The sequence below is a fragment of the Cystoisospora suis genome, assembly GCF_002600585.1.
Source record: "Cystoisospora suis strain Wien I chromosome Unknown contig_1932, whole genome shotgun sequence".
In the NCBI taxonomy this organism is placed as follows: domain Eukaryota; phylum Apicomplexa; class Conoidasida; order Eucoccidiorida; family Sarcocystidae; genus Cystoisospora; species Cystoisospora suis.
The window spans coordinates 28543-49744 of NW_027154732.1; the positions used below are offsets into that span (position 1 = coordinate 28543).

Genomic DNA, 21202 nt, shown 5'->3' on the forward strand with positions numbered 1-21202 from the left:
ACTCTTCATCTCTTCAGGTGTATATACACCAGCATCTCGTTCTTTCCCGTTCTCCATAGAGACTCTCAGGCTACTCGAAGAAGACTCGTCATACTCGTCTGCTACTGCAGGGTATCTTTCTTTGCTTTCTTGTCGAGGAATCAAAGAAGAGCGGTCCCTATCACTCTCTTTAACGTGTTTCTTACAACGGTTCTCCCTTCGTCTTATTTCTTTCGATTTCTCTCTCCTTTTCATCTGTTGTCTCTGTCTGCATGTCTGTTCTCTTTCTATCAGTGTAGGATGTTTCTGTGAAAAGGATGTGAGAGGAAAGACTTCACATAGACCATCACCTCGATGGAGATCATCTGAAAGAAGCAAATCGATGAACTTGGAGAAAGGCAAATTTCCTAGACTTCCTAGATGCCGACAAGGAACGACTATACGCTTACAACATAGACAATACTGCCAGCAGAGAATATCCTTTTCTATGAAAGTTGCTAAATCAGGAATGGGTTCTTGAGAGCTTTGGCGATGCTTCCCCGAATGTCTTGGTACCATACATGGACTATCATTCATGAGAGAAGAAGAACAAGTTTGCCGATAGTCGCGTTGAAGCTCTTCTTTCTTTCTCTTGTTTTCTCCCTCTTTTTCTTTGTTCATCGAATCTTTATGAGAAGACTGGATAGCTGAATCTCCTATATTAGCTTCTTCTCTATCAAGACATTCGGCCTTTCTATCTCTCAAGCCATTACTCCCATGTGTTGTCATTCTTCTATTTCTCTTCCCTTCACACCTGTCATCTCTCTTTTGTGCTCTCGAACTTCCACTATAGACCTTCACGTCTGAGAGGACCTCCAAAGGACAGACACTTGAATTCTCATAAGAAGAAAGAAGTAGAGGAGATGAGTTGTTCCTCTCCTTATCATCCGTCAAGAGTGACGCTAATCTATCACCAGAACGCCTCTCGCTAAGATGACAACGACCGCTCGTCTGATCTCCGTTCTCAAGGCATGAAGTCGTGATAAAGATATTGTTGCTCTCCTTCTCTTTCTCTCGATGGAAGTCCTCTGAGAAGGTGCTCCTCAATCTCTTATCTCTATCTGTTGATTTCGTATCTTCAATGAAGATACCACAAGAAGGTTCCTCGAGAGATATCTCCTGGCAGCTCTTCGTCTCTCCATGACACGACGGATGAGAAAAAGGACATTCTTTCGAGGTCTCACTTAGCTTTGTTAGATCTTTCTTGTCTCCTCTAGTAGATAAAGAGAGATTCGTCTTCACACTCTTCTTACCTCTGACTTCATGAGGAGGTGTCTCACCCCGAAGACGACTCTGTTCAAATTCAGTTGTATCATGAGGAGAAGAGGTCTTCAAAGTAGAAAGAGGGGGCTTGATTGCTTCTCTCATACTAGGTGAAGAGTGAGAGGACATACATACGGTAGAATTAGCTACCGCTCTTACACCTTCTTCTTGTCGTTCTTCTTCTTTTTCTTTCTTCTCCCTTTCTTCATCTCTTTCTCTCTCTTCTCCCTCTTCACCAGGTATCTGCCTGTCGTCGTCTCCGGTCCTGAGGAAATCGAACGTTCTCCGTAGAAAAGACGTGGTAAACCAATGAGATCTCCCTTCTTGAGTAGAAGGCAAAGAACTACTCGAGTCTTCTTCTCTTTCCATGTTCTTTCTCTCTCCATCTCGTGTACTATTAGCCACGGCCTCTCTCCCTGAGTCTTTCTTCTCTTTCTCTTCAACATAGCTTTCTTTTTCTTTCTCCTTCTCTTCAAACTCTTCTCCAAGTTGCCTTTCTCTCATATGACGTGTATCTCCACTTCGGTGTAGCGTACCCTTATCACTCTTCTCATAAGCTGTATCTTTCTGCACTTCTCTTTCTCCTGCTGAAGCAGATGTGTCTCTATCTCCGGAACATCTCTTATGACTACGTATATCACCTAGATCATCATACGTGTGCTTCCTCTGTGTCTCCCCGAGAGACTTCATCTCTTTCGGTACTTCACATCTGTCCTCCTGTGTATCTCTTGTTTGAGAGATGACAAGCCTCTTACTCATACCTCCTCTGTCACACATATCCTGATGCTCCTGTATAGAAGTTCTACTCGAAGTTTGGACGAAAAAGGACGAAGACGGGAGACCGTCGTCATGAGGATCGTCAGCAGCATAGAAGGAAGACGTCCTCGAAGACGGAAGAACCGCAGAGGGCTGTTGCTCACTTGATGCTGTGACGCTTCTTAGACAGGGGGAAGGTTCAAAAATAGCTTTCGCCGCTGATGAAGAAGAAGGAAGTACACGAGAGCTAGAAGAAGACGAAGAAGAAGAAGACGAAGAAGAAGAAGAAGAAGGGGATGATGATAGAGAAGTGGGTTTACCAGACGAAGGACGGTGATGTTGGTATGGCGAGGCAAGGAGAGGTAAGAGATCTTCTCGGGAGAACTGAAGAAATAGAGAGAGAAGTAAGAAAGGAAGAGAAGGAGAGATGAACAAAGCCAACGTGGAATGAGATACACGTGGATACCTACAATACAGTCAAGTAGAAGTGTGTGTATCGAAGAAGACATACATGTAGAAAAAGAGAGAGAGAGTGAGATGTGCTATATGAGAGAGGAAAGAAACAACTAGAGTCTATACTTCCAGCGTAGAAAAGAACTCTTACACATCCCGAAAGTTTCCTATGAGAAAGGAGGCGGACATGGGAAGGAATCCCGTAAAGAAAGAAAGGAGGGTTGCGCTATGCGATCCTTCTGTATGCGATCAGACTCGTGAGACGTTTCCACAGCTCGTTATCGTCACCACATCTTCTTCGCTTAGTCTACCCTCAGTATACCTAGCACCAGGATCTTCACAGAGACTTCAAAGTACACAAAGACGGAGAGATAGACAGATAGAGAGAGAATGGTCAGTAAGGCCGGTGCGTGTCACCGTGAGTATCTAGAGAATGACGATCTCCCTCTTTCCTTCTGCATTCCGACGTGTGTGACTTTGGAAGAAAAAGAAGAGACTGAGGAGTGGTAGTAAGTGTTAGAGAAAGAAGGAAACTCGGGAAAAAAGAACGTCAAGAAAGAAGAAACAGACGTATGAACACACCCTCTCCCTTCCCACCTTTCCTCTCTTCAACCGGTCGACACAAGGTGCGCTGCCATACATCACTCCTACACCCGAGAGTGGAATGAAGGTGTCTCTCTCTATCTCTCTATCTATCTATCTGTGTCTCCCTCTCTCTCTGCGTGTCTCTTCTTTCCTCTCCTGTCTCTCTGGTTCCTTCCTTCTGGCGTTCACGTTGGTTTCATCAAAGATATACGAGACCTCACCTCAAGGTGCAACTAGACATACATAAGATGAAGAAAGACAAGCCTGTCAGAAAAAGAGAGAGTGGCTGTAGTCTCTCTATGAACCTCGCTATTGATCCCTTTCTGCTCTTCAAAGTTCTAACTCTCTCTGATACACTGGCCATCAATTAGGACCGAAAACTCACCTGGTATGTCTAATGAATCTCTGTTAGATTTCTTCTATACTCACGGGGTTACTACGCACATCCGGCCTACCAGCCGAGGGTAGTATACACATGCTGATGATGAGAAACCCTAGACAAAGAAAGGTATACGAAGACTTCATATACTTGTATGTAGATAGACAGGTACGAGTATATGTAAGTATGTATGTATGACTATGTATGCATGAAGAGGGTGTATGTTTATATATATATGTAGGTATGAAGGTGTATGTGGGAGCGTATCTACGTATGTATATCTATGTCCCTAAGAGAGAGGAAGTGTTGATGTACCTGTCCGAATGTGACAATGATGCGACTATCGAATCTTTGCATGCGTAAGGTATGTTGAAGAAGAGACTTTTTACACCTTGTACTTCCTCCTGGGCATTTCTTCTGTGACAATAACCCAGCTGCAACTGTACATCTTTGACGAATAACCTCTCTAAGAGTCGGTAGAGGAGCCGTTTTAACGATCTGTCGTTCTTCTTCTTTCTCTCTTTCTTCTCCTCTCAGTCCGCTTGACCCACACCCGGTAAAAGGTGAAGACACCTCGGTACCTTTCTCTGTGATACCCGTCGTCGTATGATACACTAGCGAAGCCGACATCTTCACCATACTAGCTCTATCTGTACAGGTAGGGCGATCCTCTGAAGAATGCCGACCTGTCGCAATACGATCTCGATCATCTTCTCTTCTCTCTCTTCCTTCTCTTTCCAGAGATCTATCACGACTTGCCGTAGTCATACTAGCATCTCTCACACCACCGGCAGCTCTTCTCTCATAGCCATAGGAATCGTTATGAGTCATGCAGGAGCCCTTGTCCTCCGGAGAAGAATTGGGCGAATGAGGAAGAGGAGAGGGCGACGAAGTGTAGGGAGATGACAAATATGACGAAACTGCCTTCTCATCTGATTGCGCTCTTCGATCCTCGTCTCTATGGTAATAGACAGTGTAACCATTCTGTAGAGATGAATAAGAAGACGAAGAGCAGTCTTGGGAAGATACAACGGAAGGAGAAAGAAAAGAGAGAGGCGAGGAAAGAGAGGAAGAAGAAGATAAGGGAAGCTGCTGGACAAGAGGTAAAGGTCCATGCTGTTGCGGATGGCAGGCGCATTGTTGTTTATTGCAACTCCAAGAAGAAAGGACTTGGACGAATTGGCCTCCGTTACTTGGGCTGTATATACACATAAGCTGAACGGCTATAAGGAACGGATGTAAGCAATCGATGATATACGCTGAAAGGAGAAAGATAGCAAGAAATGTCGCCACTTGGTTTGAAGACGATGTATCTACACAAGGAGAGAGAGCCGTATACATATCAAGCATAGACTTATGAAAAGACAAAGAGAAAGAGGAAAGAGAAGAGAAAGACGATGAAGATAAAGAAGATGAGGATAAGGGTGAGAATGAATAGGAAGATTTCGTTCTCTTTTCTAACGAGATCTTTCTAAGAAGAGTTCCAAGTGCGGCTTTGATCTCCACATGCATGGCTGTAGCAGACCGCGTACTTCCACCCCCCCGGCGATGATGAACATGCGAAAGATGTCTAGAGCAGCTACGTGATAAGCAGCCTTCTTCTCTTGTCTTTCTTCTTCTTCCATGTACGTCGTCATCGACTACTCTATTCTTTCGCTTACTAGCATGCGAAGAAGATATACAGTTGCTGACAGGATTAGAGGAGGTAAACCCCATCATCTTATAGGCTGTAAGAAAAGAACGAAGAAAGATTTCTTCTCTGTCACAAAGTCCCGGTAGATCATCGAAAGAGAGAGAAGGAAAGGAGGGTCGCAAAGAAGATAAGGAGGAGAGGTAGGACTGCTGTCGTTGTTGTGAACAAGACAGAGAATGAGAAAGAAACTCTCTGTATTCTCTTTCAGATACCTTCGAGGCTAGCAATGATAGATACGGGAAAAGGTGTGAAACAGTTGAATAGAACTGAAGAAAGGAAGGAGAAGAATGAGGTGTATAGAGACTGACTGGAGAAAAAGCATACAGAGACTTCTCCCCCCGAGGTCGCGAAGGTATGGGATCTATATGAAGAGATAAAGAAGATGAAGTCGCCCGGTCGATAGACTGAGAGGACGACGTCTCTTCTCCCCTGTCAGACGTTTCATGTGAAGAAGTTATACAAGGCCTCGTAGTGATAGACAGTGCTGTCGGCTTATATACAGGAGGAGGAGGAGAACTCAACGAAGAGAAACAACAGGAATCCTCTTTGTCTTTCACAGCCTTCTGTGAAGACAGAGGAGAAGGAAGGTCACCCCCTGCAATAGACGTAGAAGAAGAAGATATACATCCGGGAGATCTACCTCCCTGATAAGCACCACAGCATGCTGAAGGAGATGAGACATGTGGAGAAGGTTCGTCGTAGAGAACATGTCTCTCTTGTTTTTCTCGATCAGATAGAAAGGCAAAGACGTGAGCTGTCGAATCAGTGATAGACTGAAGGGACAGAAAGTGTGAGAGAAGTTGAAGGGAAGAAGGACGACGAAGCGGAGAGGAGAAAGAGAATCGAAGCCAGTCGACAAGAGGAACAGAATGGAGAGCTGTCCCGAGAAGAACAAGAGACGCAAGAAAAGAAGAAGAATCTGAGAAGGAATCTGACGAAAGTAATGGTACTATAGAAAAGAGGTCGACGAGAGAAACTAACGGAGAAGGACAATTAGTACTAGAGAAAGAAGAAGAGAAAGATCGACTCCGATGCGTGTGTGAAGAGTGAAAGGAAGACAAGGGGGGGATTGTGAACTGACGACGAGAGCATGATGGTTCTGAAGACGAGGAGATAGCAGCTGGATCAATTTTTTCTTCTCTCTTTCGTCTATCTTGGCGTTTGCTATCTCTTATATTCTTTTCTGTATAATAGAATGTCTCCCGATCATTCTCTCTCTCCTTGAATCGTCCTTCATCCTCGCTCTCTTTTCCTTCTTCTAGTCCCTCTTGCTCTTGTTCTTCTTTCTCTTTCTTTTCTCCGTCTTTCTTTCTCCAAGTCACTTCAACCCCAGGAGGTCGCTTCATCAGTACACAGCAGCACTGTCGTCTTCTGCCTCTGTATGATGTATCTTCGGACGGCTTCTTCTCTCCTCCTGCCTCGTTTCTCTCTGAGAAGACGCATGAAGGTGCGGAGCACAAAACCTTTCTCCTTCCCCAGCTTTCATGAGAACCTCTCCGTTTTCTTCTTTCTTCATTTTCTTTCCTCCTTTCTTTTCCTCTGCTCCTCGAGTAAGGCAAAGCAGGTAGATACCCGTAGCCTCTAGGATGGTGTGCTCCATCAGGACTAATGAGATAGGCCTCTTCGCTAGATTCAAACCTCCTGTCAGTCATAGATGAAGGATAGGGAGAAGGCGGACTGAAGGAGAAGTATCTTAACCACTCTCTTCGATCTCTCCTGTGTAGAAATTCACAAGATGCTGAAATTAGATTGAGTTCTTGCTGTAGAGATAGGGCGTGAACCAGAGCTCTTTGCAGAACCCGTTTTGATAGAAACAACTCATCAGAAAGATCAGGAGTTAGTCCTTTCTTTCCTCTTTTCTTCTTCATCTCCTCTTCCGCTTCTATCTGTTTGATCTCTTCATTCCTTCGGCTTCCTGGCCATCGACCTTCATGCTTATCCACCGCTTCGTTCCCTTGGTGACTCGTTTCACAATTACTCTCATGATCAAGACCAGAAGAGACAGAGGTTGAAGGAGAGGGAGCAAACGTCTGAGAGATAGCTAGCTTTCTCCCTCCTCCCCTTAGACAGATCGTTGCTCCCCGACTTGGAGGACAGTTAGCGATGAAGACAAGTGGAGGACAACATCCAGACATGCAGCTAGCTGGAGGTTTACCTACACCACAGAGACCTGCCATACCCCAAGGAACTTTTTCTCTTCTTTTCTTCGTATCGAGTCTAGCTGAAGGATAGTCTTCCTTCCCTTGTTCTTCTTCTTCTATTGTCTCTAGAACCTCATGGCTGCTCCCCATCTTCTTAGTATTTGATCGTCGTGACAGAAAAGAAGAAGGACGACCACCTTCCTCTTTATCCGACAGAAACCGTTTCTCTCCCCTCTGGAGCTTGTCCTTTGTTCGAGAAGTCATCTCTTCTCTCCGTCGAGCGACAACTCCATCATTCTTATCCATATAGAAACCTTCCTTGATGTTTCTCTCGTGTGCAAGAGCTTCTTCCTCACGAGCACGTTTCCTCTTTTCTCTCTCTAATAGAACCGCCTTGACGGCTGCTTGGTCAATCGAGGTGAGAATCGACGCTCCTGTACATCTACTAACTCGCTTCAAAGTCTTTAAAGAGACATGAGGAAAGAAGCAAATCCCTAGATTCCGTAGTCGTTCCTGTATCATATGAGAAGCCCCATGACTGCTTAAGATAAGCGAAGGACGAATAGCTAGGATCTTCTTGATGAGCATATCACTGAAAACTTCTTCTTGCTCTCTCAGCAGTTGCAATTGAATGACTTTCTTTCGAGGATAGAAAGAGAGATAACTCTGCTGTCCTCCTAGTCCTTCTCCTTCCCCTAGTGAAGAAGATATCCCTTCTGCTGGACCGGAGGTTATAAAAGAAGAAGACGACGGATTAGCATTAGATGTAGATCCATATGAAAAGGTATGTGAAGAATGATGAAGGAGATCACAACTCATCGAAGAAGAACCTAGAGAAGGACTAGGTTTATCCGAATGTGAGAAGGAGGTATAGTAAAGAGATGACGAAGAAGAAGGCGGTGAGAAAGACGATATGGACGAAGAAAAAAGATGAGAGTTGTGGCCCTCTGTTGAAGGATGAGAAGGGATAGAAGATGATGAACAGGTCGAGTGGGAGGTATTGGAAAGACGAGGGCAAATTGAGACAGAAGGCGAGGGATGATCACGTGTGAAGCCTAGATAGAAAGAAAGAAGAAGAACTCGAGGACGGTAAAGAAAGAGATTCTCCTGAGACTTCCACTGAAGGAAATGAGGAAAGACCACCCCGTTGACAAAGAACGAATCGGATATAGACAATCCTGGGAGACGCTTGATCTTGATCAAATCAAAAAGTGAAGAAGAAGAACAAGAGAATGAGGAGGATGCAAGACGTAGACGAGGAATAACTGCTAAGGTCAGATCAAAGAGAACTTGCGCGTGTAAAGAAGACAGGCCTACAAGTCGACAGTGAAGATCAATCGAAGTCTTTAGATGATACCATGCTGCCTCACCTGCTGTACAGACACAGGGAAGATGATTCGGAGAAGGATGGAGAAGGGAAGGAGAAGAAGAAGAAAGCTCGATATCCAGCAGATTATTGTCTTTACGTTTCTTCCTTCTTTTCTTTCGTGGTTTCTCCGGCACTCCCATCGATGAAGACGTACGGTGTCTATACACCGGCTGTCTTGTTCTACTTACTTGACTTTCTCTCTCCTCAGAGAAAGAAGACGAGGTTGATTGAGATGAACATGAAGAGGAATCTGAAGAGGATGTAGAGACAACTCTTCTTCCATGGCGTCTACCAGAAGAAGAAGACGAACAGTTAAGGTCCGAGCTCTCTTGTAATCTTTCATCGCTAGACCAAGAAGAAGAAAGCTCATCTGTATTGTATCTTATTCTTTTACTTTCTCTCCGCCATCTCTGTCCTTCAATCTCTTGTATCCCCAATCCATTCTTCTCTTGTTTCTCTACGTCATGAGACAAACTCCTGTGGTCATTGACGTCATCACTCTTACACCTCATCCACCGACTCTGTTTCTCTTCTTTTCTTTCTTCTTTCTCTTCTTCATCTTCTTCCTCTTCATAGAGAGACAGTGCCTCCAGTTCCTCGTCTCTATTCTCTTCCTCTTCCTCTTCTTCAGCATCTTGTTCTTCATCTCCCTTGTTGGAACGCGAGTAATTTCTCAGTTCAAAGCAGAATCGACAAAGCCGTATTCGACCTGAGTAGCCAAGATACTCTCCATCGACAAAGAATCCAGAACAATTGAGACAGAAAACTAATCCGCACTGACGACAGTGGTGTCTCCTAAGAAAAGTTGAGAAGGAGACGCCACAATCATAACACATGGAACAATGAGCGTCAGGCATCATCCAAGCTTTCTGAGGGGGGAGATCTTCTTCCCCCTTGTCTCCTCGGAACAATCCAAAGAAACGAGACAGACCTGACAGATGTCTCCATGATGTAGATGGAGAGGTACCCGTAGGATTAGTAGAAGAAGAAGTCACGGAAGGAGAAGTTACAGAGGAAGAAGAAGAGCAGGGATGAGGATGAGAAGGAGAGGGAAAAGAGGTAGATGGAGGAAAGGAAGCAGATGAAGACGAAGAAGGTATAGAAAAGAAGTGGGTAGGATGAGTGTCTTGTTTCTGACACCCTTGAGGTGAGAGATGACTTCTCTGATCTCGTTCCGATCCCTGCATTCCTAATGACTTTCTTGTGTCTCGGTGAATCTCTTCTTCATCTACTTCCCCTTCTTCGTTCTCCTCTTGTTCCTGATCTTCTCGACTGTTCTTATCGACCAAACAGGAATCGATCCCCCCCTCACCATAATAGTAACCGCTCAGGCCATCCATCAGAAACATCTCCATTTTCATTCTCTCGTTGTCGCTGTCTTCTACGGGTGAAAAGCAAAAAAGCAAGACGTTTCCGTCTGTTCTGCAGAAAAGCTAAGTCACCGTCTGCAACGTTGTGAGAGTTCCGCTAGGCATGCCAATCGACTTCCGAGGACTTCTCCTCAAGAAAACGCCTGCGGGTAGCATGTTGCCGTCACGGCAAATCTGTCCTTGCTCGCAGTGTCGATGTTTGAAGCAACCAGCACCTTTCCTCGTCTCTCCTCGGACAAAGCGCCTCTAAAAAAACTCTGCTTTTCATAAAGATGACAAAGGTGGGGTTCGTGACGAGAAGTGCAGTGTACTTACACTATGAATGTAGTCTATGTACACTTGAGATGTTTCGCGCATGGTAGGACATGTTGACTTCCAGCAATGAAGGAGTTGAGTATAGAGTGCCGAGAGAAAAGAGAGGTGGAAAGCAGAAGACATGGAAGAAAAGAAGAGACAGAATACAAGAGAACAGGTAAATTGATAATAGCCAACGACAAGTCTCAGAGATCCGTTGCTCGTCAGCGAGATTTGCGCGCTAACCGGACTCCATTAGTCTACGTCGCGCTAACAGCTACCTTGCATTATTCTTTGCCACCCTTTTCGTTTCCTTTCTCTCTTTCTTTGAATTTCACTCCCTATCACTTGGTGTGCTCGTTCATTTCAAAAAGAAAGCCGCCTTCTACCCTGTCAAAGAACGATGAACGTCTTGAGACTTAGCGCATCTTGATGAACGAGAAGACTCGCCCCGAGACGAATCATCAAGAGCGTCTGGACATAATGGGACCGAAGAAAGAACCTATTGGGAAGAGTACTTCTGTGAAACAGAAAGAGAAAGTCTTGAAAACAGTCTTCTTGCTACTTCATCTAGTCCAAACCTGGTGCCTCGTAAGCTGGTGTCTGCATGCGCGAAGGCATCGAGGGAAGCCCTGCTGCTTCCTGTCTCCAAACCGCCGGTTTGGAGACACAGCGAGAGCCAGGGTGGAGACAGCTGAGATGCTGGAGGTGCACACTACAGAGAGGCCTGAAGAGTCTTGTCAGCGTATGCACCAAGCGTGTAGATGCAGATTGGGCAAAAAGACCTAAGTTTTCCTAAGGGAGTAGGAAAAGGAGAACGTTAGCGCTGGTTGATAAGATTGCATGACTTTATGTCGTTCAGGAGAGCGAAAGTCTTTCCTTTCGGGTCCGAAGCATGGCTTAGCTTGGTAGATGCAGTCCGCCAGGAGTCCTCCTGCTGTGCCCCTAGACAAAAACTGAGCTCTTAGCTCCTTCGTTTTGAAGCTGCGGTGGACGTGAACAGACGAAAAACGGTGATATATGTACTCTACAACGATCAGCCCGTCGCTAGAAATACTACGGTATACAGGAGCAAGACAACTGAGCAACTCGGGCCTCCTTCGAAACGTCGTTCCGTCCTTGTTGCTCGAGGTTCTGGATTCGATCCTTGATGTGCCGGTCAGAGTTGACCGTGCGCACCTTTCTACTGCAAGCCCCGACTTTACTGTAGTAACAGGGAATTTAGCACGAGAAATAGTCCAGCCGCTATGCTGCTTAGTGTCCGCTGCTACACGAGTGTGACGCCCGCGGCTACACGCGCTACGGCCGCGGGAAGACGCTGGACCTGCGAGGCTGGCGGAGTGTTGCCTAGTCGACGGTCGTCACGGGAGAGCACCGGGCGACAACGATTGAGACGACGCCCGGCGGCGCAGATTATAACTATAGTGTGAGATTCTCGAAACTCTGTTCGAACGAGTCAAACGCAACACTACTGTGGCCGCTGGCGAATGTCGGGAGCGCGGCCGGGGCTCTGTCCAATTTTATGTTTGAGTATAACTCCTCACAGATCAAGACTTTTTTTTCGGTCAGATCGGGAAAAGTTACCCACCGTTGCAATTCAAACTCCCGGAGAACCTTAGCGCAGTGCCGCGGCCGCGGGAGCAACACAAATGGTGCCGTGACCCGGGACCTCTTGCAGCAACAAGAAATTCCCGGTGCCTGGTCAGCACGGCGGCTGAGCTCTGTTTTTTTTTTGTCTCTTTGTGCGTGATTTTATCGTACGTTTGTGCCGTGTGACCTTTTGATGGGGATTCCTGTCATTCCGTGTCTCTTTTTGCCGCACCGCAGCCTCTAGAGGATGGTAGATCACAACGCCGCGTGAGGACCCATCTCGGGGCTCCTCGACGAAATTTGTCAGGCTGCCCGACCTTTGTGTGACACTCCCTAATCTCGCGGGTCAGAATGACCAGCCTGTGCGGCATCTCCTGGAGTCGTGCGCAGCCGAATTCGACACCTCTTTTTGGATCGCGGCCCACAGGATCACCATCTCCTCACGGAGGTTCCGCCACCTGCCGACGGAGCAGTTCTCGCGCCGCCGACAAACTCGGAGGCTTTCAAGGAGTTTCGCCTCTTGCCACACGACGATGATGACATGGAGTTGCTGGACAAAGCGGATCTAGAAAAGTGGCTCGAGGACTTCCAGAGTGGCCTGCTGACGTGGGCGTGGCAACGGTGCCACCCGCCAGTTTTGCTGGCTGGATCAACTTCTTCTTCAGGCGAGAGCCCATGTCCGCCATCACATCAACAGCATCCTCACCGCTCTCATCCGCGACCGGCCGCACTTGAATCGACCCGGACAGTACGTCGAAGTCCGGGAGCAGCCAAACAGTTATTCGACTGTGGCGTACTCCGACCAATGGATGGCTTTGAGACCGGGCCACAGGAAGGCTCTGGTTTTGCAGAGGCACGTAAACCTTCTGTGGACCCACTACGAGAGTTCGGGACGGAAAGGCTGCACCGCAAAATGTGATGTCCGCGTTGACAGAAAAATTTATCACGTTATTGTATAGCCGGGGCGTCTAAATCCGCGACAAGAGCGGGAATTCTATCGCTAAGTGTCTCTGTTGCTGTCAAAGCCAGTTGCTGGCTGGGTACGCGCAGCGGGCCGCAGCTTTCGAAGCCGCAAACCCTCCAGTCGCTGGCTATGTGATCGCAGGTGCCGTGGACGACACGGTAGACACTGGTTTGGAGCTCCCAGAAAGGAGGCTCAAGCAGCCGAGAAGATTGCTTGGGCTGCCAGTGACAGGCCAGTTGGCGAAACCGGTCTCAACGAAGACCCAGAAGACGCTGCGCAATTGCGTTTAGCAATTTCTGCTGCAGCTGCCGAAGAGGAGCCAGTTCAATGCTCCTGGGACACCGGTCCGACTCCGCCCTCTTCTCGCCACCAGGAAAGGGCGCAGACAGGCCAAGGATACTGCTTGCTTCTATTGTAAGAGCTCTGACCATAATTTGGCCGGCTGTCAGTAGTGGCACGACTTCATCGCTGCCGACAGCGCAAGGGGCAACAGTTGCCCGAAGTGTTTGCAGCAAGGGCACTCCGTCTCTTCTTGCCCGAAAGCGACCTCTGTCGTCTGGAGCCACGGACCGGTTCCCTCAATTCCAGAAAAAGAAAGAAACCCGGGCACACAGTGGTAGCAGCCGCACTGCCACGGACAGAGGCCGTTCGATTTGAGAGCTGGAGCTCTCTCCCGGGGTTGGATGACGCGGCGACGAACTTGCTTTTTCCGGAGAACTCGCTCCTGGACCGAGCTACGGGGAAGAGAAGTGGGTTACGAGTCAGGACTCTACTCTCAAGCAAGCGAATTTCACGGATCTTCTAAGGAGATCTCAGTTGCAGCGCAGGCAATGCCAAGACGTGCCAGGTGCATGGGCAGTGCCGGGAGATCAATTAAGAGTCTTCGGTACCGTGGCGAGTGCGTGCTGCGCTCAGGAAACTGACGGTGCCGGGAAAGACGTGTTGTGTAATTTTCCCGAAACTCACACTCAGGTTCTGGCCATGTGCGAACGAGCTGAAGCGGTGAAATGAGGCTGACGTCATTCAACTATAACAATTATGCTTCCGTGTTAAGACTATCTGGAACGCGGGCGACAGGCCCCGAAGCAAAACGGACCTTATTACATTTAAGGTCGAGTTGCAGGAAGAAGTCCTGCCAATAAGCTGTAGTTATCGGCCCGTCAGCGCAGACAAGCGCTGACGAACAGCGCTGCTAGTAAACGAGTGTCTTTCCAGTGGGTTGTGCGTGCCCAGTGACTCTGAGTGGACCTCAGCAGTAGTGCTGGAACCGAATGCCGGAGTTAGAGACCGCCTCCACACTGACTATAGACGGCTAAACGGGGTTACTAAGGTGTCAGCATATCCGCTACCAAGAAGACAGCAGGCATTAAGTGCGCTGCAAGGAAAGACAGTTTTCTCCGTCTTCGATTTTCCCAGTGCCTCCTGGCAGATTGCGGTCAAACCGGGAAGTTTTAAGTTCTTGGCGTTCATTACGCCAGATGGTCATTAAGAGTGGACAAGGATGCCATTTGGAGGGGCGACCGCGCTAGCAACCCTCCACCGAACGATAGACAAGCTGCTTGGAGAAATGAAGTGGGTCTGCTCTATAGCATACTTAGATGACGTAGTGGTCTCCATCGATATGTTCGCGGACACATCTAGAGGCCTTCTGCGGGAAGGTCAGAGATGCTAACTTGCAGCTGACGCCTCACAAGAGTAACCTATGCAAGAGCGAAATTTGCTGTTTCGGCGTTCTAGTTTCAGCGGAAAGAGTGAAGCCGGTCCCCTTGTAACGGCTCCTGTCGCTAGTTTGCAGTCCCTTAAGACTTTAAGGCAGTGCGGAGCTTCCACGGCGTCGGACGCTATACCGCCGATTCACCCATGATTATGCACGGGCGGCAGAGCCACTGCAGCGTTTGTTGTCTGCGAAAGCCGAGTTCCGCGGGGGAACGGAGCAGGAGAAGACCTTTGCAACTATCAAGCGTGCCCTGGTCGACCTCACTTCAATGGCGCACCCGCGACCCGGCAGACCTTTTGTGGTCGATTGCGATGCCTCGGTCTTGGGACTGGAAGCTGCGCTGTCACAGCCAGGTGAAAGCGGATTGGAGCGTCCAGTCGCCTCTGCGGGCAGAACACTCTATTTAAATGAACGAAAGGAGACGGAACTAGTAGGCCGTCGTGCACGCGCTTGCCGTCGGCTTCTGACTCTATCTTATTCTCGTCCGAACTTCCCGTTCTCTGTTCTTGTTGCTGGGGCAGGCTCCGGGTACCGACGTTCTCTTCGCTTCGTTCAACAGTGGCGTCTTTTGTATTCCTTCAAGGCATTGACAACGAATTACATACCACAAGCCTGGTCGGCTCTTCTTCTGCGTACCCAGATGGTGTGAGAAACCTTACCGCCACCCAGGACTTGGCAAGATTCTGAAAGCCAAAGCGGACTATGACATCTTCCGATGTTATGTAGACAGTGTCCTTCACAGCAGTGGCTTCTGTGCGTAACAGAGCTTCGGCGAACGCCACTGAGGGTAGCCCTCCTAGCTCCAGACTACACTCACGCATCTTGCGATCTCGTGCATGCTCAACGTTGACGTCAACACCCTGCAGTGTTTTGGCCGAATTCCGTCCTACCAGGTTCTGCTCCACTGTCCAACATCTTCACCGTCACTCCATTGATAGTTCCCCAGACTCTTGCACTCAGGAGAAACCCCCCGCGTGCTGATTCCACTTGCGTTGCGGACTTGCTTGGTTCTCCTTCGGCGCACGCGAACGAAACCCTCCTGGGATTGCCCCGGGGCTGCGAATTCCCTCCGCTGAGGGACGCGTGCTTTCGAGACCTCCAGGACGCCTTGCTGGGTGAATCCCGACGTGGACTCTCGGAGGTCCGGCGCGGTCAGTTCTGTTTGGGACCCGCACTCCTTCTCCCTTCTCTTCTTGTTCCATCCTTAGCTGTCTTGCCTGTTTTGGGCTGTGCAGCCTGAAAAGATCTCCCCGCGTTTGTGACGGGTTCACCCACATCTTCCTGAGGTCTTCTGGCCTCTCTGCATAGTACCCAATAGGTCGCGTCGTACGCCGGATGATGTATGATTAGTTATCTCCGCGGTCGTTCATATCAAGGACCTACTTGCGACAAAACGGGTGTAAATTGGCCATGAGACTGGTCCGGAATGTACTCGAGCAATGCTTTAACCTTCCATTCGTCCTCACCGCCTCGGAAGTCCCCCTTTGTTTCCAGGTGCGTAAACCGCTCTTGGGGTGAAACCATTTATCCACAGGACACGGTGAAAGTAGGTCCCAACGAATCTTCGTGTTCAGCGGCACCTCGCGGTAGTACCCTGATGTTGCATTTGCAGCGGCTTGGTTTTTAACTCCGCCACTTTAACCCGCGAATCGGCCATGTCGGCCTGTCGGCCTTGGGCTTCCTCTGCTAGCGCCCGCAGGTGGTCCTCCATTGTCTTCAACCGCTCCTCGAGTCTTCGGGCATAAAGGAGCGTGACTCCGCAAGTGCGTCTTGCAAAGTTTCGGTCAGTTGTTACTGTAATGCTGGGGGAGGGTCCAAAGTGCCCGTAACTTCTGCGGGGCCTCGGAAAAGCTCTGGCCAACTCCTCTTCCGAAGCGGGGGGCTGGTCAACCTTGCCTCCAAACCGTCCACCCGCTCTACTGTCCCACGCGCACCCAATAAACGCGCCACTTGAGTCGGACAAACAAAGCGATCAGAAGAGACACCACAACCGTGAGAACATTTCCTTGATAGGATCTCACTTCTGACACCAAAAATGTTATAGTTGCCCACAAGTTGCGGGGTGACTAAAGAAGTCCACCCAGAGCTGCGAGGTGACACCTAGGAGTAGACTGACGAGCACTTCACTTCATCACTATCCGCCACGCTGGGGGCTGACAGTGTTCCCACATCGGGACTTGGGCCCATGACTAGAGTATCGGTACGCCAGGGTATGAGAGCAAGTTGGTGGAGTTTATGTGCTCGCAGTGCGTTGATAACACCACACCACCGACATTGCTGATCTCCCTTTTTGCTCCCTCGTTGGTTGATCATTCCCATCGGTTGCTCCTCTCGAGCCTAGAGCTTCTTGGGAGGGAACCCCAGATTGCACATAGTTGGTTAGGTGGGGCCAAAAAATTGTACCAGCCAAAAACTCACAGCGAATGCTCCGTGTCAGATCCCGTGTCAGTATCCCACTATCTCTATAGTAGCAATACTGCTGCGCTCGTGTACAGGGTTCCATACGCCACCTGCTCCTCTCAAAGCTCCCTGGCTTCGCGTTCCACGCCTGGCGACCGTTCGCCCATTGTGATACCCCTCTCTAGGGCGGGCGCGTTGCTTGCTGCCCCCGTGTTGGCGCAAAACAAATTCAAGTGCAGCTGCAGTTCGCGCGTGGTGCAGGTGCGGGGCCGTTCGACAGTGGTGCCTCGTGGGGAATCCGACATCTGTCAAATCAGTCCGGAAACTGCTCCGAAGAAGCGTGTCCTAGGCACCCCTTCGACGCAAACTGCCAGGGGTTCTGTGGGCGTGACAGCAAAGGGCCGCTAACCTGCTTGGACTACGTGAAAAGCATGATGACAACAGACATTTGCAGGAAACAGGAGGAGTCGCTAAGGGCAAACTGCCAAAAAGAGCCTTTGCAAGAAAAGACGCAGGGCCGTGGCAATACAGAAAAAGGCGCGTCTAGAAGCACGCCTTGCAACTACAAGCGGAGCCCAAAGGCTACATGGGAGCAGCACAAACCGTGCAACCTCCCCTCGCAGTCCGCCCCGACTGTAACACACTAACGCCTTGGAGACGAACACCACAATGTCTTGCTTGTCTACAGAAAGACACGAGGGAGTGTCTGACCTGAAAGGGGTCTGACAGAGGGGATCCATCCGCCCGCCCATCCAGTGAGGGCCTGCCCTCGCTAACCTCCCCCGCGTGTCAAAGTGTCCGCCAGTAGACGACAGACCATGGTGAAGAGACCACAGAGCACAGACAGTCTGAGGCGCTGCACCCTCGGAGACAGCGAGAGAAGCAAACACCAAAACAGAGCAGATTGTAGCACATGGTCACAACAAATAGCTAGGTCACAATGTAGTGCGGGCAGTGCCTGTCAATCACAGGGGACAACAGCTCTAGAAAAAAGAGTCGCGTTCCTTTGGTCGGCGGCTGTCAGCTCCTCGTAGGAGGCTATTCAGCTCATTCAGCTCATGCCGCCAAAAGCGAGCCTTCGAACCAACTCTCCAGAGTGTTGGAGACAACGCGACGGTTTCCCTTTTTTCCCAGAAGGTGCTCGCGCAGGAGCAAGCAGCATTCTGTTCCATTCCCACAGCCCAGCGGGCGTTACAAACGCAAGAAACGTTGGGGAACTTTCCTCAACGCCTACGTGCCAGTATGCGCTAGGAGAATTGGTAACGGCAAAGAACGCTTTCGCCTGACGTCCATAAAATGCCAGCTGGGCACGAGGCAGAGGGTGAAAAGGGACACGGGCGACTTTGTTAATCGGACGATAGTCAATGCATGACCGGTCGTTTCTTTCTGGCTGGGAAACGAGAACGACCGCAGAAGCTCACTCCAGATCAGTTGGCTTGATGAGATCCCTCTCACGCGATCTTTAACCAAGCCCGCTATCTGCTGGCGCTACGCATAACTGAGAGGCCTCGAAGGGCAGCTGATGGGATGTTGGGCTGGATATCCGTCAACACGGAAAGTAGTGAAGTAGGTTCTCAACAGCGGCCGGCCGCGGGCGTTCCAGATATCCTCATACGTGAGACAAAGGCTCTCCAGCTATGCAGTCTGGTTGGCAGGCAAACGTACCGCGGTCCCCAGTGCTCGAGCTCGCTACAGCGGCGGCTCTGTGTAGGCACAAACATTAGATTACCCATATCACCATCGTTAGTATAAATTCGTTTACCAAACCGCATCTTCCCCCCCCCAGGGTGAAACTATGTTGGAAATAGCACTCAGTATTGTAATTAGACAGCACTGAGACGGCCCGAGCTCCTCGTTCGCCCGAGGCGATCGCCGGCTTCTTGCGGATAGTGGCGCTCTCTTATTCGTCGGCGTTTCCGGCGGCGCGGCTAGCCTCGAGCGGAACCCGACGGAGCGGACAGGGGTCCCTTCCCTCAACACTTCTGCTATCTCCCAATACCCTTAAGACAGTGAAGACGGAATGATCCTCTGCCCGCTCAGCTCCGGTATCACTGCCGCCAAGAAACCCTCCCCCTCGTCGCAGGACCCAGCGCCTTGGCGCGGCCATCGCCCGCCCAGCCGCGGGCGTCCCTGCTATCGACAGGCTGCCGAATACTGGCTGTCAGCGCTCGGCCAAGATTCGGTTTCTGCCAACGCTGCGGGCTACGCTTTCACTCCCGCTGCCAGCTTTTAGCCGAACGCGGAGACCGATCTTGGCGGGCATGTCAATCACCACCCGAGCCGGCGGATGTAATAGCCGTGCCCAGCGAAAATCGCTTAAGGTAAACATGGCCAAGTAGGGACCCTGTCTTCATGTCGGAGCCCTCCGTGTTCTGACGCGTCTGCTCTCAATCACACTTCGCTTGGCATAGCTTTACAATATGTTTCTAACACTTCAGAAATTTTTGCACAATACTAAAAAAAGAAATCACCTTTCGAACATTAGTGTACGGGGCAGAACACCAACTACTGCAGAGACCGACAAGAGAATCTCGCATTCACAGTATGCTTGGCGAGGCGAAGCCTATTCACAGAACATCAGAAGAAACCTTTCGTCAGGAGGTAAGGGGAATTCTAACTCCAGGGAGAACGGGAATAGCGTGGCGAATTGTTCTGGTGTGGGCAAGATGGACACGATAAAGTAAACTGCTTTAACGAAGAGAACCTGATGGCTCTCGGGTGAGGAATCACCCGAGAGTAGAAGAGTTTCCTCAGAAAGAACCTGCTGAGGAAAGAAACAATATGTCCGAGCGGGAAGTAAAAGAACCTGATATCTTTGTGTTAGAGGAGAAGAGTGAGGAAAACCCTTTCTGGATAGAGGAGGATGATAACGCGGGGGCGCGAGACGTGGCACCGCTGTTGGGCACTACTTCAGTAAGCATTGTGGTAGGGAAGACGAAGGCTAATTCTCAAGGAAGAAAGAGAAAGAAGGGAAACACAATGGAGCAAAGAATAGCACTACAAGACAAGCTAGAAGGAAGTACCGTGTGTAGCGAGAAAGACGAAAGCAGGGGAACTGGAAGAAGTCCGAGTTAAAGCGAGAACAGAGTGGAGGGGCGGAGCAGGCAGAGAACATAACACCGCAAGCGCTACATGGGTGTAAACCAAGCGAGAGGCAAGAGCGACCAGGAGCGGAGTGCCGGGACAGGTCTTGCGCGGTCGAAGTGTCCCTAAGAGCCACGGGTCCAACTCGAAGCAGGAGTTCTGCAGTTGCAGTTACTGGCACCTCTCCCAAGTCTCGACTGAACCCGCACATTTTTCGTTCTCCGGCCCTTTCCAGGGTTATCCCCATGTCCTGTAGTCGCCTGGCTAGATCTTTACCGATAATGTTTTCTTCGGCTCCGGTGTCGAGGAGCATCCTTACTCGGATGCCTTCAATGGCCCCCCATACCCTGGCACTCATGCGATAGGATTCCTGCTTTGCCAAGGTGGTGCTCAGGTCTACCGGGGGATCCTGGGCGAGACACACAGTTGACTGAGGTGAGCAGTCCATGCGTTTGGCACTACACATGAATGAAACCTTTTTATGCGGACTCCTCTACCGGGAGGGACCGCGAATGGACGGTGCTGGACTTCGGGATATCCCACGTTCCCCTTGGGGCATCCGGCGCACTGGGCGCTGCCTGCGATTCAGGGGTGAGTGGCTGCCCATTCGTCCTTTCTCTCTACTCCTTGACCGATCCCGTCTCCTCTTTGTCACTGCAAATGGCCTTAATTCTTCCTCCTTACAATCGCTTGTAGAATGCCCAAAGCCTCGACAGTTCCTGCACTGTGGCTTATCCTTAAACCAACAAACAGACGCCAAGTGCCCTTTCTTCTTACAAATTCTACAGAGGGGAGGACCCCTCTCCGAGTCTCTGTGGCGCTGGCCTTTCTTCCGGTCGGGGCATACATCTGGGGCCAGCGGTGCATAGTCAGATCCGATCATGGATCGCTACGCTGGTTGCAGACAGCAAAGAAAGGAAGACTAGCGAGATGGGCCTTGAGACTCCAAGAATTCGACTTTGTCCTAGAGCACCGGCAGGGCAGNNCAAACGAAGTCTGGACAAGAAGCACAGGTGCAACGGACCGGATCTTCCCAGACTATGCGTTCGCCTTTCTAGCAAGAAGCAACCACTCGAAGGACGAAAAACGCCTGCCGCTGCGGGAGAGTGCGAGTGAAGCAATGATA

General features: G+C 49.7%; 1 protein-coding gene across 1 annotated transcript in view; it reads right to left on the bottom strand.

The window, feature by feature from the left end:
• The window catches only part of CSUI_004189 (fyve zinc finger domain-containing protein), a 10905-nt gene extending 33 nt beyond the window's left edge, over positions 1-10872 (bottom strand). Inside the window, exons 1-2 of the mRNA XM_068064382.1 lie at positions 3770-10872; positions 1-2503 (exon numbers count right to left, since the gene is read on the bottom strand). The exon at positions 1-2503 is cut by the window's left edge and continues 33 nt beyond it. Of these exons, the coding sequence (XP_067923644.1) occupies positions 2354-2503; positions 3770-10018 (6399 nt within the window). The 5' untranslated portion in view covers positions 10019-10872 and the 3' untranslated portion in view covers positions 1-2353. The remainder of the gene's footprint in view (positions 2504-3769) is intronic.
• Positions 10873-21202: the final 10330 nt, after the last annotated feature.